General features: G+C 44.6%; 1 protein-coding gene across 2 annotated transcripts in view; it reads right to left on the reverse strand.

Moving 5' to 3' along the window:
• Positions 1 to 5,571: 5,571 nt before the first annotated feature.
• The window catches only part of LOC142563854 (uncharacterized), a 68,971-nt gene continuing 56,980 nt past the window's right edge, over positions 5,572 to 17,562 (reverse strand). The window contains exons 16-17 of one of the 2 annotated variants that reach the window (XM_075674517.1): positions 7,990 to 8,037; positions 5,572 to 6,985 (exon numbers count right to left, since the gene is read on the reverse strand). In XM_075674517.1, coding sequence (XP_075530632.1) covers positions 6,902 to 6,985; positions 7,990 to 8,037 — 132 coding nt within the window. In that variant the 3' untranslated portion in view covers positions 5,572 to 6,901. Of the gene's footprint in view, positions 6,986 to 7,989; positions 8,038 to 14,425; positions 14,771 to 17,562 lie in introns of those variants that run through there. The other variant, XM_075674516.1, reaches the window with a different exon arrangement.

Consider the following 17,562-nt stretch of genomic DNA (forward strand, 5'->3'; position numbering starts at 1 on the left):
TGGAAACGGGGAATATAATGTCTGCTTGAACAGTGCGCAGTACATGCATTAAACATCGTCGTGGGGTAAATGAAGGCGCTTACAAATGCGTATAATATTATAAAAAGAAACTTCTTGCGGTAGGTTTGGCATATGAATTAATAATGAGCTTATTGGGAAACTTGGGCGAATCAATACGGATGCTTGCATTGTTGGTATTAAAGACAGCCACAAGGAAAACGTATGTCTTATTAACAATAAAAGATGCATATGAAAATGCAGACGTGAAAGCGTCAATTTTAGGCATCCTGAGTACAATTCACGCATTAGAAAAGATACAACCGTCATAGTAGTATCGTATGACTTGACGAAATCTTGATAAACTTCGCTCATAGCTTTCCGAATTGCTTGGCTCACCATTTTCTGATGGAGAAGAATGCAGACTTTTTTCCAATGCTTCAGTAACACCGGTGGATGTCTGGGGTGTTGTTCAGAAGAGGAAAAAGTTGGTCCACTGTCAGGTTGCAGCATAAGGCACATTTCTTTGTGTCTATTGAAAGCAGCATGCTTGTTTCGGAAAAGCCTTTTGCTCCGTAATTAAGAGAAGAAGTGCTAAAGACAGAGCGGTTTAGCTGCGGTGGTATAAGAAACCTTGCATGTTGAAATCAACGCTATTCCCTACAAAAAGACCCATATACCCTTTTTATTTTAATTATCTCCTCCTCTTTGTGTTTAGTTTCTTTCTGAAAAGGGCAAGAAAACTGGAGAACGCTGGCATTTATTATCTCAACGAGTTCCGCGAAATTTCTGCATTACGGAATTTTTCAGGTATCGCACATTCCGTATTTTATCAGAATAGTATACTCGCATGAGTTGCATACACTGTATGCAAACAGCGGTAGTTGTGCTTACTATGCACAAAATATCACTACTAATAGTAAGACTGAAGTTAGGGCCACTTTATTGAACATTGTATGAATAGATGGGCTATTTTGCACAAAACCAATTAAGAACGACTTCGAAAGAAGAGGACGTGCTCTCTGTGGAATGGTTTCCTTGTTTTACGCAAAAACTCACATTAATTTCATACAACACTATTACTACAAGGCACATTTATGCATACTCTGCATAAACAGGTGTGCTTGGTTCGCCGCGGTAACCATATACCCAGTTGGGAATATGTTCCCGGTCACATGGAGTATACTACGTCGACATGCAACATCTTTTCCAGCACTAAATAAGTTCATAAGATTGAAAAACCAAGAGCCGTGTTTCTGTACAGAAAGCTCGCAGAAGTGCGCAGAAAAGTCAAGACAAACTTTCTGCTCCAAACGTGTCTGGAGTTTTATATAAAGATCATTTATGCCATTTCAGTAGGGAAGTTAACGGTCTATTGTCTCCACTTATGTATAGTCGTCACTTATTTTCCTGTTGCTAAACTAACATATTAGAAATTTGAGCAGCGAACACAGAATTGGGCCTGCATGTCCGCAGCGTTGAATGTTTGTACAAGAGAAGGTTAGTAAAAGGTGGAGTGAATTCTTACAGGTTGGCAGCTTGCGGCGGAACATGCGGTAGCAACTGGCAGTTGAATCATAAGGCAAAAAGTTAGGTCTGGCATTTTCAATATAGTCTGAGACAGGGACCGAAGGCAGCAGCCTCGCTCCTTACAGTCACTTTAAACAAGAAAATTAAGATTAAGGAAAATTAAACTGAAGGGAACACGGAAGGTTCACAGCACCAAAGCTCTACCCGAGTCCTTCGTGTTAGCGCTTCGGTTAGTTCATTACGTGCTAGCCGACTAGCCCGACAACGCGTTTTGCTAAAAGAAAAACAGGTTCCTTGCAGCTTAGTGACGCCACACAGAAAGCACGGCCGGTAAGTTCAAAACATGAACTTACGGTATCGGTAAGAGCTTCGGTATCCTGAGCTATTGCTCCGGCGACGCCGAAGACGAACATCAACTGCACCAAATACCGTTGATAATCCATTGGGATGACACCACCATCGGTCTGTAACTCAAACACGCATCGTCGCTCGCAGCGACGGGCTGACACGCTTTTTGCAGGAGCCCCTTATCTGCTGGGCAAAGGTGGGGCGGAACGCCAAGGCTGAAGCGCAATAGCGATTCCTTCGAGAGTTGTCGCCGCGTCTCCCGGATTCTTCGAGAGAGCACTGAGCCACATTTCATGAGGTCTCACCTCGTAGCCTACCGATAAGGTGAAACTAATGGCTTATTTTACAGCTTTCTTTAAAAAGCACTACATTAGCTCCACATAACTAACGTGATAAGCCGTACAAATATATTTGCACCCTTGAGGGCGCTTTCTTTTTCATTGCTAACACCATCACTGGAAATGTGCAATAAATCGTTCAGGAGAAGAAATGAAGGCTTACTCATTGGCGACTTTTTCTTGCAAGTAGACATGAACATAGCGGCAACAAACGACAGAAAAAAGTAGGAAATGAGCTTTAAGAACTATCGCTGTCATGCCGTTGCTTTAACTATTTAAGTGCGCCCCAGGTGATCCGATTTAGTACGTTGCTTTCGACAACGGCTTTTCACACAGCACTTATGGTTTCAGTTGGCTGTCGCGTACAATAAAACAAACTTAGAACGATAAAGGTAAGGGCCTTATCCCTGTGTAGATCCAGTGCCCATAAAGGCGCCGACATTTTTCTGTGTAGCCCTGCCACACGGGCCAATTTAGGGCCTCATTGGACGAGTGCCTTCACAGTTACTGTCACTCACAGGCTGTCAAACGAAAAGCTTAGTGACCCTCGATGTAGAACGAACTCGCCAGTAATTGCGTTTGTGCAACTAGCTTCGCTTTGTTGACGTGTGTAACATCGACAGGAGGGATTCAAAAATAAATAAAATGACGCGCACTTCAGTGATGGAACTAATTATGAAGCTATTCTTGGGGATTTCAAATGTTCGGAGTGGTGCCCATGTGTGGAAACCACCACTTCCATCTTGCTTGAAAACAAAAACGGTCTCGTTTTCCAGGCATCAATGCTTCTCCACTCTTAGTAGCTGCACACGCACACGCAGCGCATCGCTGCAGTATTGAATGCAGTTACCGCCTTGTGTAGCATGTGACAATTCATCCTCGTAATACAACCCGGTAGAATTGGCATAAATTAGGAAGTATGTGTGCTGGCCGACTTACCAATCGACATTGCCATCGATTACAAATGACACTGTCTGAAAAGTGACACTTGCCGAGAGACTCACTAACTTGGCCTGCCTGTCGATATGTAAGAGAAAAAGCCAACTATTGTGCAAGCATGCTTAAGCGCGTTCTCTTGGGGCGATACTGATGTGAGCTTACCGCCACTTGTCCCAGTTACAATCGCCAATGCAGCTATAAAGCAACTCGCCGTGGAGGCGTAGTGACTATGATGATAGGCTGCTACAGACAAGGTCGCGCGATCGAATCCAGGCCACGGCGGCCGCATTTCGAGGGGGTCCGAATGCGAAAACGCGCGTGTGTTTAGATTTAGGTGCACTTTAAAGAACCGCAGCTGGTGGAAATTTCCGCGGCCTCCCACTACGGCGCGCCTCATGATCAGATCGTGGTTTTAGAACGTAAAGCACCAGAATTTAGCCTTTTTTTAACTGTAAATCAGAGTTTTACTACTCTTGCAGCATTTTAGCATTGCCATAGTCCTTTGAGGCAACCTCTCGAATGGGCCATAAGAGCGGATGAAAGGACGAGGTATTCTCGCATCGTCAGCACGTCCACCTAGGTAAACATTATTTGCATTCTCTCGGCCTAATCTTGACCCCCAACTATAATTGTAATCTGTTCAGCGCACCATTCCTGTCAACGTCATGCACGCATGTTAGCATGCCATTGCGTACCTGACTGAAACGCTATCGAGCACAGATACCACAGAGTGGTAAATAATAGATGAGCACCCAAGGCGGATGAGGCTCTTTGTTTGGTGGCAACATGATCCCAAAAAGAACGTCCTTAAAACTTCCGACAAACGCCAAAGGAGCTCCAAGGCTCTATATTACACAGTGCCTTAAACATTTAAATAAACCTGGTGTTATAAAAATTGCATGCAGCATATCTTGGCGCACAGTTCAGGCACCGGCTGCTCCTCTGCTCAGACGCGCAAAAGAAGACAAAAAACCGAGTGAGGTATACTGCTATAGCGAGTGAAAAGTATTTTAGATGGAGCTGACCACCATGAGCTCCTATCTCAATACAAGGGAATGTAGAAATCGTCTCTCCATGCGTCAGCTGCGCCGGCTTTCACGAGTTTTATGGTGGTTAAAACAAAAAAATACTGCAGATAGTAGTATTTTCTTTATTGCCATTGATTCGCTCGTAAAGATTGTTGAAAATAAGAACCGTTAGAAAATTAAAGCACTATGCTTGCATATATGTAGCTCATATGAAACGGCGTCACAGTCTTTAATCCGGTACCTATTGAGACACCTAAAGCGAGCGAAATTGAAGCCATACACACAGAACTGAAGTGCAACAGTAATTTCTATGTGGGTGTTTTGCAGAACCCATGCAAACATTGCAAACCTCTCGCGTGAGCTATGACTCACTGCATCCGCTTCAGGCACTAAATAATTCTTCCCATTGAACTTTTGCTCTACCACATTTCTTAAATTTTAAGAAACCTTAAAAGCATAAAGTTGTTGAACGAAGTGAGGACTTTCAATCATTTAGTGAGTTTTCTGGCAAAAGCCGAGCCACTGGAACAACAAGGGTAATTTGAAACACTGTGAAGAACAATAAAAAAAGTGAGCCCACCACAAGAGGGAATAATGAGGCACATAGCCGTCAGCCTTTCTACATCGCTTGACAAAAATACCCACCTCAAAAATTTCGCCTGTGCCACAGGTCCAAACAAAAGCGCTCCAAAACGCACGAGACGCGTTGAAAATTATTGTCACCAGCACTTTTTCTTTTGATTCAATCGCGTGATCTACCTGATCATGCGCACATCGCCCGAAGGGTGTGTCATATTTGTCCGCTTGAGATGCTCTAAGAGCTGCAGTTACCATAACTGCGATCATAACACCTAGAAGTGAAAGAATAGAACGGGGTACTTGAGAGCGCTAGTTTGTTTTTGACACCGATTTGCGGGTAATTAAGCTTCTTGCTTCCGAATTTAAGCATCTTGCCAATTTTCATAATATTTTTGTTAAATATTTGGGGCATAAATTAGAAATGAGCTCTTTCGCCTAATTGCAACTCTCTTCATTTTCAAATCGTCCCGGGGATAGCTTAATAAAAGCATTTCTTCGTTTTCTATGCGTTTCCATGGGAGAAGAAGATTTGGTCCAAGCGAAGACAACGCTGACACTTCCAGGCGAGGCATAGTCTTCGAGTATTTGTTTCAATGAACACACACAAAGACGTAGATGGCGCCTTAGCTAGTTCGAGAACTACTTTCCAACGTGGTATGATAAAAAAACAGCACTATGGTTGGTCGGTCTCCCTTTTTGGCCATCCTCGTTTGTAGGGTGGTAGGATCGACGGCTACTGGAAATGCAGGATTTGTCATAGATAAGGCCATTTTGGGAAAATTAGAAGAGAGAAATGCAAAGTCACAAACATATACAAAACATCACCCTAGGAACTTTATTCGCCGCAAAAGCAGCACTGAAGATTTTACAACACTTGTGCAAGTTAAACAACACAACAATATGTCTTGGCGAGGAGCCTAAATTGTATGTTCAGACACTCAGTCAGCTGACCTCAATACAGTCCAAAAGCAATAACAACCCAAAATATTGCGTTATTGATCTGCTGATATGTTAGACGCCTCATGCGGAAACAAGTGATCTAAAGAAAATGTGTTAGCTTCATATAGTACAACCCGGCGAACAAAAAACTTCCAGACATTTCTTTTTTCATATCATATATCTTTCTGACATTTGTCTCATATCGGCCAAGTGAGTCTGTGTATGTTGTCATGCGTTCGTGCTTGCGAGAACTTTGTTTTCATATGGGGCGCAGTGAAAGACACACTGCGAAAATGATTAGGATTTATTGCGGGATTTGTAAGGATTTTCAACATTAAAATGTTGCTTGCGTACTTTCAACAATTCTATGTCTTACTTTAGTAGTTGCAGTAAAAACACTGGCTGCAACACTCAGGAAGTTTTCTGAGCGCTGTAGTTTTATTCAAATATGTGAAGCACGCAAGCAAGCGAGCAAGCCAGTCTGTGCTCTGGGCGTGAAATTATCGCCCCAGTAAACATGTTAGTATATACACACACCTAGTGACAATAAAAGAACATTTGCTTTATATGAGCTCTCGGAATTCTTCTAATGCGCTAAATTCATTGATGCGTTCGTCCCTCTCTCGTCGAAAATCGGCAGTCCACTATGGCAAAACGTCGCTGTGAGTAGGCGCGTGTGGAAAATAGTGATGTTTACACGAACTCTATAAAAAATACCCTAGTCGGGTTTTTGGCGGCTGGTAGGGTTCATGTAAACCAGTCGAACAGAGGAAGCTGCGAGGTGACATTGGTCGACCTGCCCGCAAGGGATTGGCTGGATTGCGCAATCAGGCTTGGCAAGATGCATGTAAACGCATGACGTCAAGCTAGATCAGCTCGACTTCCGAATCCACACGCTTGTGTCGAGTTTATGTAAACAAAGCTAATGCGAAAAACAGAATACCTTACGTAGTATGTTGCAGCCTTGCTATATGGTATATTGCGTCATAACTTTCGCTTAGAAGAAAACTGTTCGTAGCACTTAGGGTCAAGCAAAAAACGTTCTTTCGTGTATAGCGTGAGGCATTGTCACCCCAAATTACTTCCACGTACGCATGGCTTGACCTTGCGAGGCTTTTAGCGCGTTTAAATAAGGAAACTGGAGCGGCCGAAATCATTCCCGGACCATCTTGCAGGTGTGGGCGTTGCCTGGTGGGAATCGATTCAAAAATAGAGCATAGGATCCATCATGAGGCATTCGGGTGGTCTCTGATGCGACGTGTCGTCACCGAGCCAAGACGGTACGATCTGTGTGGAATAAAAGAGCAGGACAGATTTCACAGGTCACCTGTGACAATGCGAACAACATGCGTCCGCTAACACGCGTTAAGACACTGAAAAACGGAAGCACGGTATGACTGTGGTGGCACCACAGCGCTAGGAACGACGACCTTTGTATTGCGCGCGGTGAGCGGAATGAAAACAGTTTTCAGTTTGTCTACCTTTTGCTTCACGTTGTTTTACCTGCAGGACGAGCTCAGTGTTGTTCAATGGTAATTTTAACCATGAAGCACATACGTACCGTAAAACTGAGTTTAGCTACCAAAAATAACGGGTGTGAGAAAGCCGTATACTTAAAATGTATAAACTACAATGTCACCACATGTTATTATTGGGAACCAAATTAATGCGCAAGAAAGTTTTCAACTTTCTACGGGAATCAGCCCATTGAAAATGCGATCGTATGCTGGAATGAAACATGAACTCCATGCTCCACCACAGAATGCAGTGTTCTGAGCTATCCTTAGCTTTCTCGCACGTATATAGGTGCCTCATAAGGATAGCGGTAGTATCTAAAAGCAGTACACAACAAGTGCAACATTGGCTAGATAGATGAGACCCGAATGCGCCGTTCAATGACATGTCTCTTTTCAAACGTACGTTGATCCAGCATCCGGTCTGCCTAATATGGGCTTTACGACAAAAAGTATTGCACTCGTAGTTGCCTACACCTTTAGATAATACAGCTATGGTTTGCGGCCGCCCCGGCAGGGATTAAATTATGTAACCTCGAGCATGCATGCGCATCATCATAACTGCTAGCCCAGAAATGTGGGTCTACATGAATTTTCGTTACTATGTAGTGTCCACTGACGTTCTAGAAGACTGAGTAACAAATGGAAAGAGGTCTGTAGAGCGAGTGAGGACGGTGAGGGAGTAACCACTCTTTTACCTTCGCGCTCAGAGGTGTTTAGGGGACGTGTTTAAATGCGATATACTTTGCCTCGAAATGAATGCCACAAAAGACTTACCGAGCTGACGTAATTCCAAATGCTGGACCATGGGCCAGGAGCGCCCGTCTGACAAGGAAAAGAAACAGTGACATCAAACCCCATCAATTCCGACGTTCATGCAAAGCGTAAGCCACACTTGAACAGTCTTATTGTGAAAAAAACAGTGCGAACACGTGGCAATGGTTGAAGGACGCGACATTGCACTACTCTTTGCTGCCTCGTATGGCTGCAACTGTTGTCCCACGTTCGAGCTGCTTCTTCACAGAGTTAAACATGAAACCCGCAGTTTTAAACTCGCATAGTAGCTCCTTGCTATTTTCCTATGCAAGGCACATAGCTCGTCCTCGTCACGGAAATCAAGAATAAAAATGCAACAGGACCCATCTCACGATAACTCTCAATGGTAATGCGTTAGCATTTAATCAGTACATGGGACAACGTGTTGCCAGCGTCTAGACGAGATATTTATGTGGCCTGTTCTGCAGGGGGACTCCTCTTTCACGCTTCCCCAAGAAAACTTGGCGCCATCTAGCGCAGCTGCCGCGAAGCCTGCGCATTGCCTCCGAGAGGCATGGCGCACCAGTGCGCGCGAAAGGCTGAGAAACGCGCCGAGCAGCAACGGGACTCCTCTCTCGCGCTTCTTTATGGACACGCTGCGCCATATAGCGGTAATGCCGAGAAGTCCGCGGGTGACCTCCGAGGCCAGAAGCGTGGCGCGCCGGTGCCTTCAAACGCTCAGAATTGTTCCCTGGCTTTCCGCGTAGTCAGCGGCACACACTAGCTGACCCAAGTTAGTGAGAGGTTGATTGAAGAGCGGTGCATACTGGATGCATTCATGGCGCTGCTGCCTGTAGAGCTGGCGTGACAAGCGTCAATTGAAAAGCGATACATAGCCAGTGCATATTTAACGCAGTCTGCTAATGTGTCAGGTTGCTGTTCTTGCGGAACCCTTGGGACGTGGGTTCGATTCCCTTCAGCGTTGGAAAGGTCTCAGACATGTTTTTCGTCATTGAAAAGCGGCACATTGCGAGTAGAAAATACTCAGTTATCCCAAGTTGGCGTCAACGACGTTCATTGAAGAGCCGCATACACGTGTAGCTGGATGAACTTTATTGTACAACGGATACGATGATCTACCCGCCCCCCCCCCTGATGCGCAGGTCAGGGTGCGGGTGCCGCCGCCTCAGATGAAGGCTGGAACGCCTTTGGTCCAAGCAGCCTCTTCAGCCAGATGGACGAGCTGGAGCTCAGAGTCCGAGCTGCGCAGCAGGGTCTCCCAGGTGTCTCTACTACCTATATTGTGCGTCCTCCTGTGAGAGGGTCCCTCTCGCCGCAAGAAGTATACACCTATCGCTCCTAGCTTCGGGAACGTGTAAGATTGACACATACCCGGTGACGCCATGTCTTGAAAAATGTTTGTAGGCGACCAGAAGAGACCGAGTGGCAAATACCCAGTACTCCAAATAGGCGTCATAGAGATTCTTCGAACAGTGGTACCCATTCATTCCCGCGTCTACAGTGACCCATGTCGGCACAAAAGAGGTTCATTGAAGAGCGGCACATGTGCGCATACATTGTCAGATGCTCAGTGACACAAAACGGTCGACCTGTTGGCTTCGAGCCTTGTTACTTTAGCACCGTAGCCCCGATGGGCTACGCGCTCGACCACTGACTACTCGGTGACCCATGTAGGCGGGAGCACCGTTAGATACAATATAACAAAGTTCATACATAGCTATGCATATACATAGGTCGATACATAGCTACTAGAAAGAGCGTAAGGTACCCTAAGAACACTGTATGAAACATCATGTGGACACAATTGCCAAAGAAGGTTCAAAACCAACCTGAACCACCGAGTAGGTAGCAATGTGTACATTGTATCTGCTCTTCTACATACCCCTTTCTTGCCGACATGGGTACTCGTACATGCGGGACTTGGTAGGCACCGCTGTTAGAAAAAACTTTTTGGCGAGGACTTGGAGCACTCAATATGCGTAACTCGGTCTGTGCTGTTCTTGAGTGAATCTCTTTGATGACAACTCAGGACTCCGTATATGTGCGAGGAGGTCTGTGCCGCACTGTAGTAAATACCTTTCCCGCCAACTTGGGTAGCTAGTTGTGTGCCACTGGGAATCGCCCACCCCTACAGTGACGAAAAAAAGATCCGCTAAACTCATCCGATACATAGTGGAATCGAAAACTCGTCCAGTGGTTTCCTCAAGGAACCCAGTCCGACGCATTAGGAGGCTGCACCGCAAATGCACTGGATACGCACTAGTGTTTTGAAGGAACGCCTTTGACGGTAACGCTTTAGGGAACGGTGCTATGAATGCACTGGATTTGTGCGGCTCTTTAATGAACGTTTCGCTAACGTGGGTCACAGAGTGTGCGCCAGTGAGAGTGGGGCAAGCGAGGCAAAGAACAACCGCTGCGTTCGCAGCTACCGGACCGAGCGCCATGCACACTGCTCCTTTCAGAGGCAACACCACCAGAGGACTTAGTGCGCCAAGAAAGAAGCTCCAGATAGGAGTGTCGCTGCAGTACACGCCTCGTGCTTTACTCGTTCCGATGGTGGCAATACGCTGTGTGGCTGTATTCGTTAACTAACGCTTTACCGTCGACAGTCATTGTGAGATGGTCTCTGACGAATTTAGTATTATCGCGCCGTACAAAGCTGGGCTCACTGAAACAACTCTGTCGGACAAGATACGGTGCTATGTGAGCCGGAACATCCGGTAGCCCATGTCTAGGTGCCGCAGAAGGTAACGGCAAGAAGCTGGGCAAGTTGGTATGAGTAGTTTGGCATCTTTAGAAGCTCATGAAGAAACGGAAGCACAATATCTAGAGCGGACTAGCGCTGAACAACATCAGCTGATTTTAATATTGCGCAGAAAGCTGCTACCAACAACAATGCTGGGATGGATAATCAAAAGAAAAAATGAACTAGACGAAGAATCTCCTCTGGGAGTTATCTAAATAATTCATAACCATTCGCTACTAATCTCCAGCTGTTCCGCCGTCGAATGCTGCTGTGTTTGGTATAATTGCGAGAAACACTCTGAGAGAATCGTAAAAAGGAGTGGCGCTGTCGCAACACCGAAATGTTAACTGAGACCAGCCTACTGCGACGACAAAGAATGGGCGAGTATGGCAACGTTCACTTATGTTGCATAATGGTGCGTGTGGACGGCGCCACAATGCTTCGCCTAAGATGAGCCGTGGCCTATGCGTGCTGTAGTGCGTGATGTAATTGAACAGTGTTCATGTTTGGTAGACCCAATGCGTAGAACTGGCACATTACGATGCCTCCTCTCGATGCGAACCATTTTCCAGTGTGACCAACCGTATTCCGGCGGTGTCTGCGTACGGGCGCGACCACGCGGACCCTATCGTGAAGCTCCCTGCCACCTTCCTGTTACTTTGTCTATGTGTAACTCTCAATTTTTCCCGTTTTTAAATTTTCTGTCATTCTCCTAGTATAACCATGAACCAACTAACCCAGCAAGCCACCCTTATGAAATTGATTTGCGAAGGGGACTGAGCGCATCGAGTGCTGATAGCTTCGTGAGCGCAAGGTTCTCGCCGCTTAGCTCGCGTTGAAGCGAGAGGAACCACGAATGTGAATTCGCTCGTTGCGGCGGGCCCTTTCTTGGAAGCAATCATCTGACGCGATGGACTGACGGACGGGTTCTCTCGTTGGGTAGGCATAGAAATGCTCACGCATTGAAAAATTCAGAGGAATAAAACTCACAAATCATACCCGCACCATACACACATATAGCGTGTTAGCAAAATCAGTTCGTGTCCAATCCCGTTCTGTCCGCTTTATGTATTGTGGCTCAATTCTTCCAGTGCTATGAGTATCTAAACCGCCCAAAAATTTGCGAGCCCGAATACAATACAAAAGGTAATAAAGTAAGCTGTTGGAGACCATGCGATGTCGCAAGAAGAGAGTTGTGTGCTTTAAAGCTTACTACAAGCGGACATTAAGGGTTCATAATATGGATATTGATTGCATCTTTTACTTAAGATTACGAAAAAGAGAGCAGCCACTCGGGTTCCCTTATTTTTTGCTCGCAGTACTCGCATTTTTCATAAGCTGATTTATTGTCTTGCTACACAGAACACAAGTGAGGTAGCTGCCAGTGTTTTCTGACCCGATTCAACAAGGCGCTTTCCTCTGTCCTATCATGCAAGGCACGGACTAAACGCGACCGGCCAAGCTACCAACAAATGCGAAACTGTGGCGTGGTTTCGAAAGGAAAGCTTGGCTTTGGTAGCTCCATGACCAACGCGTTTTACTTGAAATTCTCCAGTCGTCATTCAGCAACTGCTCTGCTTTTCAGTGCGAAGGAAGATGATTGATTTCTACGCTGCGCGTATGAGGCCAAGCTGCTACATCTCGCTGCTCAATCATTCATGCAACCAGACTATAATATTTAAGCACGAATACGATGTGCAGGTACTCTGTCATGTGTTGCATCAGTACTTGTGCATAGTGCAGTGGGAAGTGACAAATACATTTGGATGCAGATTTACAGAGCATCAAAATTGGCGGCGGCAGCTTTTTATATTTAAGGGGCAAGGCACCTGTCTTGTCTTTTTCATAAACCACAGCAAATCTCTCTAAAAGACAGTTTCGGGCTGACTGCTTTCTTAAGCCAACCGCTGGATCGAGCTGATGCACAATGTAGCGGTAAACTGACTGCTGCAATCAGAACACTGCAATTAGGTGCCCAAGAAGATATAAAAGTAATATTGTGCGAGAGAAGAGCATATCCCTGCTTATGGCTTCAAGGATAAATCTTCAACAGCGTAGCCACAAATGCAATAAAAACTGCAGGTATTACGACACTAGGTTACGGACACGCACGTACTTTGTGAGGACGAGGGCAGTGACATGTACATTCTCGGCCATACTTTGTACAAGTACGACTTAAGCGCATGTACGTTCCTCTTGAGTGCGGTGCTGGATATTTATGTTTGGGGTGCCATGAAGATATGCTAGCTTAGCTTGCCTTCCTTCCAAACCCTTCTATGTTTGGCTTTTACTATCTGCATTTGGAGTTACGCCATTGGAAATGCGTCTTGGTTGTTCTAGCTAAGCCTGACGGCGGCTGTTGTGCACTCAGAATTGTGTATCCAGAAAGCGCACACACTATGAAATGAGGAGAGAGAAAACGTAAAATACAACGTGCTTTATTGCGCGTAATCGACAGTGATGTTTCCACCAACAAAGGGAAACCTTCGTGTCCTGCCCCGAATGCTGGCTTGAGTTGTGCAAAATGCATTCAAATAATTAGCTAGTAGTCTAGCATTAAGGGAAAACATAAGAGTCAATGACCGAATTAATTTTTTTTCGAAGCCTCTGACAGCAATTTCATAACATCTCATCTCCTTGTTTAAAGACCTAGGGCGGCTTGCACGAACATTTAATAGCGAAAGTAATAACGAATTTAGCAACACGTTCTGAAATGATCCCTAGACAACTCCTAGTCCGCACAAAGAAGCGTTCCGAAATTTGTCATTATTTTCCTTATTAAATGTTCGTGCAAGCCGGCCCTGGACTAACGGGTTAGTTTATTATTCCTAATAGAAAGAATGCATAGAACAGAGAATAGAACCCTGATTTGCGGGTTTATTACCAGCTAAAGATATTCATTTTGGTTCAGAACAAATATGACATTCATGATTCAGCTATTGGTATAATCAATTTGTCTCGCTTTACAGGAGACATTTACGAGTAGCGAGAGTGAAGATCGGCGTGCCATATTGGCAGGAGTGAAAAACGACCTCGTCACTGACCAACTGTGGTATCACTACGGGACGAAAGTGGAATCCTCAGAGAGTGTTAATTGGTAAACAAGACGCTAATTTGAAAAGGTAATTTAGGTAATTGAAAAGGTAATCCATTGAGCCGCTTTCTGAATAAACTATTGCGTAATAGGATTTAGCTAGGCTTACAGGTCAAACTGAACAGATCTGAGCGATAATACGCGATTTTCGGCAAACCAGCCTGCGTAGAGTTACGCTGTGGCATATCAATTTTCAATTGCAATCGATATCGCATTCATAAATCTTTGCCATTATAGTGCTAAGAAAACTTGCTGATGAAGCGTGCCCCCTGATTAAGCAACAGTTCTGGTTCAGAATTCAAGCTGTGGTCCATTTCTGATGCAGGCCAGCTTAGAATGGTCTTCAACAAGACATCGACAATCGTGTGGTGCCCCAAAGGCCGAAGTCAACATAACTGCGCGCGACGAAGTGCTTAGTGCAAAAGTGACTTTTCCTAAATCTGTAGAATTCCTCGAAAATATGAAGAAATGTTTCTGCCTTTGAAGCCTATGTTGCAGTAGCAAAGTCACAACAGGTCTGGCCATGTTTCTATAGGAACCGACAGCAAGTAAGATGAAAGCTGCGCAATCGCAGCAAGTTCTGTTTTTTTATTGAGATGTAACAAAACCAGCAACAATAGACAATCTGCCTGAAGATCTCACAACAAAAAACAGGCGAATAATTCTTAATTGCTCTACCAAAGATGAATCCTAAGTGCCTGAGTATAAACAAGCCACTGATAATACAGATCACAAAAACTACTTCTATACAGGCTTTCGCTGAATTATTTAAATTGTTGCAAACTTCACTTTCTAAAGAAACTAAAGCAAAACAAGCTCTTTTGTATTTCCTCGGTTGTACTGAAGGCATCTCTTCTAGCTTCCACAAACGAAGCATTTTTCTCATTTGGTTCGGCCCTCTCAGGCGACAGGTGCATTTCTTTCCTGACATCGTGGAGTACCTGGAGAAAAAAATACGAGAGCGTAGCTGCGTATTACCAAGTGGTTCGTCACTGTCTTGTGTGAACAGTGCTAAATAAGCATGCTGTCGGTGGAGGAGAAGTTAGCTAACACTGACCACCAAAGACGTGTCGTCGGAATCTGTCCCTTCTTAGCAAAGCAAAATAAACGAAACACCCGAATTAACGCTTTCGATGAAGGTGATGGAAGAGTACATTTGCTTATGGGGAAAATGATGGACAGAAAGTGGACAAGATAGTGCCTGATCCGTTAACCACCCTGGCGCCAAGCAGGGCATTTTTTTCTGCTCCCTGGTGTCAATTATTGTACCAAAATTGTGTATTTATTCCATTCCCATGCATTGTTTTTCGGGATTCGTGAATGGTCAGAATGACGCTCCATATATGTTGCAGCCTCGATGAGACACTCTTGAATGATAGCGCATACGAAAGATATGGAATCAATAGAAAAATATCCTTACGTTATACGAGGCATGTTCAGCTCAGTGCTCGTGGATTACTAATAGGTGATGGCTGCTTAAGTTTAGTCATGAAAACAGCATTAAAGTATTTGGTGTACAAGTGTTGGCTCGATTTCATTCGTCCGTAGCTGATACGCAGATAAACAGGTCTTATTTCTTTACAAGCAGCCTATAGGATAGTAGAATATGACAATCAGTTCTGTAGCAACTGAAGATGGCAACGCTTAGGTAAATACAGTTTGGTAAGCTATCATAGCACTAGCCAAATGAACGTTGTAAACAGGATAATATTGCAAACTTTCTCTGCCTAAGAGCCCCTCACGGTCCATTTCAATAATTTCAAGACTCCCTGCAAGATTCAAATACTTGAACAAAAGTTTCAACGCACTGAAATCGTTTACAATGTTTCGTTAAACCCGCCGTGGTTGCTCAGTGGCTATGGTGTTGGGCTGCTGAGCCACTGGGCTGCTGGGCTGAATCCCGGCCACGGCGGCCGCATTTCGATGGGGGCGAAATGCGAAAACACCCGTGTGCTTAGATTTAGGTGCACGTTAAAGAACCCCAGGTGGTCAAAATTTCCGGAGTCCTCCACTACGGCGTGCCTCATAATCAGAAAGTGGTTTTGGCACGTAAAACCCCAAATATTATCAATGTTTCGTTACAGTTTAAGTGTTACAGTTTAAGTGTTTACAGTGTGGTGTTTGCCTCAAGAAATCCGTCGATAACCGAGCTTTCATCGTGACCATCCCTCTGGGCTGGACCAGGAAACCGGTTGTGTTCAATGGCATTGTAATCGTTGTCTGCATCTGTATCTTTAGGTTCGCCGTAGTAACTGCTTACGTCAGCGTAGTACTGGATTTTTTTGAAGCATTGCTGCTTGCTCCATCTTAGGGTCTGTTGGCTTTTGTCCTTTGAACTGCGCGAGCGGTGTGCTGTTTTTTTTTTTACTGATGGTGCTTTGCCTGTGCAGTAAGCCGTTTTAGATCCTCCCCAGTCTCGTTGCTGCAGCTGTTGTGGCCATTTGCCGATTGGCGGTTGTAGAGATTGTGAGCTCGGGTTTGACTTTCTGGAGCTGCTCTGATGATGATCGACCTGCAATAGTTTGTTCTTTGTCGGTGCTCTTATCTCAGTAATTAAAGAAAGCACAACATATTGCCTTTCTGGTATGTAGTACACCTGTCAATTTCCAGGAAGCGCACTGAACCTTTAATTTGTACAGCAAGCTTTGTAGCATACTGTTCTCTATAATACGAATTACAATGGTAGTCATCGTCTAGTCCACTGAAAGACAAGGGTATTTGGGTTGGGTGCCTAGTTAGCCATTTATCATCATAATCAGCGTAGGTTATGTGGACTGCAGGTTCAACGCTGCGCCCAGCGACCCGCAGTTATACCCGTTAGCATCAGGCGAAATTTGGCCCAGTATTTCCTATTGTAACCAGACCACAAAAATCACGGCCCTCCACGAATGAGCTCCACTTTTTTACGCAACCGTGCTCTAATTTCAATATAACACAAGTTCTAGGCAATAAACGGGCCGCCAACCCTATTTATTCACTTACTCTTCACTAGAATATTTCCCACTACGTTTTCTCTCTAATCAACTGCACTGTCTTCCTGTCTCTTCACGTTGCGCCTATCGTGTGGCGTCCCGTCGTTTGGTGCGTGACCCTTAGTTCTAGTTTTTTCCTCTTAGCCTTAGTGATCGTGCTACACATGTTAGCAGTGATAAGACGTATTGATTATACTATTTTTTTAGAGAACGTGTTAACCTGCTTTTCAGAACTTGTTAATCCCTATCGTCTTATGATTCCCGAAATACTGACATTCAGTCTTGTTTGCCTGAATCCTTAGTGAAGTATTACAATTGCAATTCTACAGATAATACATGGGTAATCGTATTATGGCTTAGACCAGTTGGTGCCTGGCAAGACTCATGGTAATGCCAAGGATAATATTTCGGATTATTTATTCATGACTGTGTCTTTGTAGACTCGTAGAATGTTGTTTCTTCCTTTACTCTGTTTTGACTGGTCATCTTGGGCAATTTTTAATAGTAGTTTGTTACTTTCTCGTAGGCTTCCTTTAACGGTGTTTTCTAATGTAAATCTTTTGTTGCTGCTTTTGTAAACTAAAATACTAGGATAGCCGGCCTTTCCGAACTCAAACATAATACTTTCTAGGTAAAGAAAAAAAAGAGTATTGCGATTTGACACCAGGTAAGGAATTTCTAAGCTCTTGTGCAGAAGATAAGGCCTCATTTAGAACACAAAATGAGAAATCTGACCGACAGCTGAAGAAGACATATGACAA

The sequence above is a fragment of the Dermacentor variabilis genome, chromosome 11 (assembly GCF_050947875.1).
Source record: "Dermacentor variabilis isolate Ectoservices chromosome 11, ASM5094787v1, whole genome shotgun sequence".
NCBI lineage: Eukaryota > Metazoa > Arthropoda > Arachnida > Ixodida > Ixodidae > Dermacentor > Dermacentor variabilis.